Genomic DNA, 6,835 nt, shown 5'->3' with positions numbered 1-6,835 from the left:
CTTCTTGCCTTTATCTGATGATAGAATGATTGGAAGTCCAGAATAAGATGACTGAATTTCTGGTTCTGCAATTTTAATTCCCTTCAACTTCATGACTGCGATGGCAGGAATTGGGGCAGGAACCAATGGTGCCGAAAGATGCTTGACCAACTTGATCTTAGCTGGATGTTTAGTTCTCTTTTTCTTAAAAACCTGAGCGACTGGAATTTTATCTGTGGCCTTGACGGTCGAACCGATGTTTGATGATTTCTTTTATTTCACAAATTCTTCCCCGGCTTCCGTCTTGATGGAGACCAATACTTCATCTGTCGGCTGGTTCTTTTTGATAAATTTTTCAACCGATACCCAGGTGAAGAGCTTAGTTTTTCCAACTTCAATCATGTCAACCGGTTGTACCCCAGCATCAATCAACATATGGCAAATTTGTACCGCAAAGCCTTGCGATTGATTTTCTTTGTTGATCATGGCCACCAGGATTTTGAAGAGAACATCAGACCAGTTTACTCGTAATTCGGATGAGATAGTGGCCATTACAAAGAATTTCTCCAAGGTGATTTTATCAAAAGCCCCAGCCTTGGCAAGAAGTCCTTTTGCCACAATGTCAGCCAACAAGCGAAATTCGATCTTTAAATCGTGCTTTGGTCATGTTGGGTGAGAGATAGGAGACTCTGTGAGTGAGAAATTTTTGCGCCAAAGATCGATATTCCCGATGGGTAGTGTAGAGAAGTCAATGATGCCATCAGTGGGTAGGCTAAACAATTCAGCAAACATCTTCTGTGTGAAGGTGAGGTTTTTGTTTTGAACAGAACAAATGATTTCTCGTTCTTCATGTGGGCAGAGTCAAAGAATTCTTTCAATAATGTATCGGAGTAACTGTAGCTGCAACCCAGAAATGCTCGAAGCCCAGATTGTTCGAATGTTCGGAACATAGCTTTCATGGACTTGTTGGGCGTGGCAAAGATGGATGTGAAGTTAACCGGGACAGTATTCTGAGTGAGAGAAACAGCCATTGTCTTGATTTTCTTGAGAGAGTTTGAATTCAACACCTGCAAGTTAGATGAGAGTGCGATCGATTTGCAAAAACAAAGTAAGCTTAGCACGGTTGCAAATGTAGAGTATGTATGTGCGGTTCAATTTCTTACCAATCAGTCCACGTGGAAGACTGATAGTGAAGGGTGTTTCTAAAATTTTTGGAAAAAAAATATGGACGGCGGTAAAATGAGTATTTTCGAATTTCAAAGAGATATCCATCTCGTCAGACTGAAGCAGTCGAAAAGTTGGAGTAATGTTTACGAAAATGACGTGGAGGTATTGTGTCCACAAATTTTTGAACCGGATAAATAATATGATTAGGAAGGAGCCGGTTAAAGAATATATAAATCATTCTTAACCATTGTTCCCCCTAAATAGATGCATAAATAATAATTTTGGAAAATGAAACGTCGGTTGCTTAACACAGAACACTTCACATCCCCCACTGCAGTCATGATTACATGTACTTCGGCGCTTGGTTCTTTATCTATAAATACATGCAGAAGGTTAGAGATATAGTCACTTTGAAAAACTCATAAGCAAGTCAGATAAGAGAAATGAAGAGATATATCAGTCCAGACTTAGCGGAGGAATTCATGAAGGCAGCAGTGGCTTCCCGCAAATCTGAGATGGAGAGCAAGGTGTTGAAGAAGACTCTGGCTGTGTGGACTAAGGTGTCAAAAACTCCAGTCCATCCTTGAGGGCGGACTCGAGGCTTCCTCCCGCGAGATGGCAGCTCTGAGGAGATATCGGCGACGTCTTCACGTGGCCGATAATGCGTATATCTTTTCTGATGACGGCGTTTATCTCCTCATGCTCTATAAGGAGCAGAGCACTCTGAGGAGGATAGCCATCTCAGAGGAGTTTTTACGTACCTCCACCGGAGGGCTGACCAGCTGGTTGGACTCTGGAGTGGGTACGTTGATAAGGAAATTGAGAATGCACTCCTCCCCCGCCATGTTTAAAAAAATATTGATGAAATTATGTATTTTATATTACCAACCGTCTCTTACTCTTTACTTTTATTTCCTGCAAATTAAAATTGAGCATACACAAGAAACATCCTTTAACATGATAAGTCAATTAAACCAAGCGTATTACGATAATGAGAGAACTTAGCCTCGGCTAGTGGTTTTGTGAAAATATCGGCCGTCTGTTGATTCGTATGAACATATTCCAGCTGTATTTCCTTTTTCAAGACATTTTCTCGGATGAAATGATGTTAAATATCAATGTGTTTGGTCCGAGAGTGCATGACAGGGTTGAACGTGATAGCTATTGCGCTAGTGTTATCGCAGAATATAGGAGATTCAGTAGCTTGAATTCCATAATCTTTTAATTGCTGCTGTATCCATAGCATCTGAGAGCAACAATTTCCAGCCGCTAAGTATTCAGCTTCAGCAGTTGATGTAGCAATTGACGTTTGTTTCTTGCTGGCCCATGATATCAACCGTTCGCCTAAAAATTGACATGAACCGCTTGTACTTTTTCTGTCAACTTTGCACCCTGCATAGTCTGCATCCGAGTACCCTACAAGATTGAGACTTGAATCTTTGGGATACCAAAGACCCACATTAGTAGTTCCTTTAAGATATTTAAGAATGCGTTTAGCGGCTATAAAATGAGATTGCATAGGGTTAGCTTGAAATCGTGCACATAAACAAACCGCAAACATAATATCCGGTCTACTGGCGGTTAGGTATAGCAAAGAACCAATCAATCCTCTGTACATTTTTGTGTCAACAGAAATTCCCCCTTTGTCTTTATCCAGCTTAATTGATGAACTCATTGGGGTGGAAGCCGGAGATCAATTTTCCATGCCAAATTTCTTTAGCATATCTCGAGTGTATTTGGCTTGATTGATAAATATATCATTTTCGGACTGCTTGACTTGCAGTCCTAAAAAGTAATTTAATTCGCCCATCATGCTCATCTCAAATTGTTCCTGCATAATCTTGGAGAATCTTTCACATAGCTTAGGGTTAGTTGATTCAAAAATAATATCATCCACATATATTTATACAAACTTTTTTGAGAATTTAAACAAAGTTTTATCAACCGTTCCAATTGTGAAACCATGATCAAGCAAGAAATTGGTTCATGTATATACCATGCTCTCGGGGCCTATTTTAGTCCATATAGAGCTTTGTCAAGTTTATAAACATACTCAGGGAAGGTGTGATTAATAAACCAGGTGGTTGTTCTACATGAACTTCCTCATTCAATAAACCATTCAAGAAAGCAGATTTAACATCCATTTGATATACTTTGAACTCTTTAAATGCTGCAAATGCTAAAAATATTCTAATGGCCTCTAGCCTGGCCACAAGGGCAAAAGATTCGTCAAAATCTATACCTTCTTCTTGTATATAACCCTGAGCTACTAGTCTAGCCTTGTTTATAATAATTAAACCACTTTCATCCATCTTGTTTTTGAATACCCATCTAGTTCCAATTACATGAGTGTTATTTGGCCGAGGAACTACTTTCAAACTGATTAAGTTCCTCCTGCATGGCTTCTATCCAATTAGTATCAAGTAGTGCATCATCGATTTTCTTAGGTTCTATCTGAGAGACAAACGCAGCATGCATGAATTCATTTATCATTTGATTTCTTGTTCTAAGAGGAGCAGTAGGGTTACCGATGACCAGCTCAAGTGGATGATCCTTTTTTCACTGGAGACATGGTCCATATGGATTTAGCTCGGTTGGTTGAATGGTTTCCTTTTCTTGTTCCAAAACTCCTTCTTCATTTTGTACATTTGTGGTTGCTGGTTGTCTTCTGGTTCGTTCACTTGTTGAGTTTGTTCTTGAGTGGTTGGATTTTCTTTTGATATGCTTCCACCTGTTTTTCTCAGATCTACCTCATCCTCACTATTTGCTTCAAGGTTAGTAGCATCAAGATTATTTATCAAATCATGTATGCAGCTATTGCTAGTGTCATGAAATATAGATGATTCATCAAAAACAATATGTATAGATTCTTCAACAGTGAGAGTTCTTTGGTTGTAGGCTCTATATGCTTTGCTCACTGCTGAATAGCCTAAGAATATACCATTATCAGCTTTTACATCAAAGGCAGTAAGATGTGTTTTACCATTTATATGAATGAAACACTTACAACCAAATATGCGAAAGTACCTAACATCAGGCTGATTACCGGTCCATATTTCATATGAAGTCTTCTCATGATTTTTATTAATCATGGACCGGTTTTGAGTGTAACAGGCTGTGTTGATAGCTTCAGCCCAGAACTTTTGTGAAATACCAGATTCAGCTAGCATGGTTCTAGCTGCCTCCTTCAAAGTGCAATTTCTCCTTTCAGCTACTCCATTCTGTTGTGGAGATCTTGCTAGCTGACAATTCATGTTTTATGCCCTGATATTCAAGATAGGATGATAGAAAATGGTTTAGAAATTCAGTTCCTCTGTCACTCCTGATTCTGTCAATTGCCTTGCTTTTCTCATTCTGAAGTCTTTTGAGCAGCTTGATTAGTTGATCAGCGGTTTGATCCTTTGAACTCAAGGACATCACCCATGTAAATCTGGAGAAGTCATCAATTACGACAAGAGTATATTTCCTTCCCCCTAAGCTCATCATCGGTATTGGTCCGAACAAGTCCATATGAAGTAGTTCCAGGCATCCAGTTGATGAATTTCTTCCTCTATTTTTGAATGTTGAACGGACCTGTTTTCCTAATTGACATGCCTTGCAAACTCTATCTTTGGCAAAGTCAATGTTAGGCAAGCCAGATATAAGATTAAGTTTACTGATAGTAGCAATGGATTTAAAATTGAGATGATTAAGACGCTTATGCCAAAACCAATTTTTATTTCCATTTAAAGCAACAAAACAAGTAGGTACGCTAAGAAAATCATCATTCCATTTGACTTTATATGTATTTTGCTCTCTATGTCCAGTTATCATGATATTACCAGCTGTTGTTCTCACATTGCATAAGAGTTTTTGAAATTCTACGATGTAACCACTGTCACATAGTTGGCTTATACGTATTAGGTTATAACAAAGATTTTCTACTAGAAGTACATCTCTAATGATAATTTTGTCGTGGATAATCTTACCCTTGCCCACAGCTTTACCTTTAGAATTGTCACTGAAGGTGATTGTTGGACCTTTGTAGTTAACTACTTCTGATAAGAGATCTTTGTTTCCAGTCATGTGTCTAGAGCATCCACTATCCAAAAACCAGATGGATTTTTCCAGGTTCCTTTTCTTTGACACCTGTCATTATTGAAGATAGAAATTGGTACCTTTTTTTATTTGGGTCCTGAATTTATCAGTCCTTTAGGGATCCACACTTGAATTATCCTGAAGGATTTTTCATGATGTGTCCTAAAATAGTTTCTGTTGTGTGCGTAATCAAGTGATGTATGCAGTGCTTGTGCAGTATACTGTTTCAATCGTTTTTCATTGTCACTCAATCGATACCTCTTTTGAACAGGTCGGCTGTTGTGGTAATGATTAGGTCTAGTTTTTGAATGATTTCCAGTTGACCCTGGCTTTCTGCTGGCCCAATTTGAACCGTTGTGAGCAGTTGTAATAGGCATGCGTCTGAGCCATGATCTGTTGGTTTAGCATTCTCAATTTCGACGTATCCTAGGCCACATCACCTTCTGTTATTTTCAAGATTTTCATTTTGAGTGCCTTGATCTTCAGTCTTATCATGTTCATATACCGTGCTAGATCTAACAAATTTAATTGGTTTTAAACTGTCTTTCTCTAGTAGCGGTTGAGTTGATACTCCGGAAGTACTGCATTCATTAATGCTATAACCTATTCCGGTTTTGTCTCCGGCTGGTTTCTGCATTTCATGCATCTTGTTAAGAGAAACAGAGGACTTGTTCCAAATGTTGATTGTATCAATCAACCGTTTGTTTTCTTTCAAAGCAGCATGGAATAATCTTCGCAGATCATCGTTCTCAGCCCATCTCTAATGATAATTTTGTCGTGGATAATCTTACCCTTACCCACAGCTTTTCCTTTAGAATTGTCACCGAAGGTGATTGTTGGACCTTTGTAGTTAACTACTTCTGATAAGAGATCTTTGTTTCCAGTCATGTGTCTAGAGCATCCACTATCCAAGAACCAAATGGATTTTTCCAGGTTCCTTTTCTTTGACACCTGTCATTATTGCATATAGAAATTGGTACCTTTTTTTATTTGGGTCCTGAATTTATCAGTCCTTTAGGGATCCACACTTGAATTATCCTGAAGGATTTTTCATGATGTGTCCTAAAATAGTTTCTGTTGTGTGCGTAATCAAGTGATGTATGCAGTGCTTGTGCAGTATACTGTTTCAATCGTTTTTCATTGTCACTCAATCGATACCTCTTTTGAACAGGTCGGCTGTTGTGGTAATGATTAGGTCTAGTTTTTGAATGATTTCCAGTTGACCCTGGCTTTCTGCTGGCCCAATTTGAACCGTTGTGAGCGGTTGTAAGAGGCCTGCGTCTGAGCCATGATCTGTTGGTTTTAGCATTCTCAATTTCGACGTATCCTAGGCCACATCGCCTTCTGTTATTTTCAAGATTTTCATTTTGAGTACCTTGATCTTTAGTCTTATCATGTTCATATACCATGCTAGATCTGACAAATTTAATTGGTTTTAAACTGTCTTTCTCTAGTAGCGGTTGAGTTGATACTCCGGAAGTACTGCATTCATTAATGCTATAACCTATTCCGATTTTGTCTCCGGCTGGTTTCTGCATTTCATGCATCTTGTTAAGAGAAACAGAGGACTTGTTCCAAATGTTGATTGTATCAATCAACCGTTTGTTTTCTT

General features: G+C 38.7%; 1 protein-coding gene across 1 annotated transcript; it reads right to left on the bottom strand.

Annotated features, from left to right (window-relative positions):
• Positions 1–2,254: 2,254 nt before the first annotated feature.
• LOC142504932 (secreted RxLR effector protein 161-like) lies at positions 2,255–2,821 on the bottom strand. The gene has a single exon (XM_075617770.1). The coding sequence runs from the start codon at positions 2,819–2,821 to the stop codon at positions 2,255–2,257; it is 567 nt and encodes a 188-aa protein (XP_075473885.1).
• Between the last annotated feature and the right edge of the window lie 4,014 nt (positions 2,822–6,835).

The sequence above is a fragment of the Primulina tabacum genome, chromosome 10 (assembly GCF_025594145.1).
Source record: "Primulina tabacum isolate GXHZ01 chromosome 10, ASM2559414v2, whole genome shotgun sequence".
Lineage (NCBI taxonomy): Eukaryota > Viridiplantae > Streptophyta > Magnoliopsida > Lamiales > Gesneriaceae > Primulina > Primulina tabacum.
Note: the sequence above shows the minus strand (reverse complement) of the source record. Positions and strands in the feature narration are given on the sequence as shown.

What these genes read in the sequence shown, in the direction of transcription:
- LOC142504932 (XM_075617770.1), bottom strand. Translation starts at nt 2,821, where the DNA reads ATGAGTTCATCAATTAAGCTGGATAAAGACAAAGGGGGAATTTCTGTT.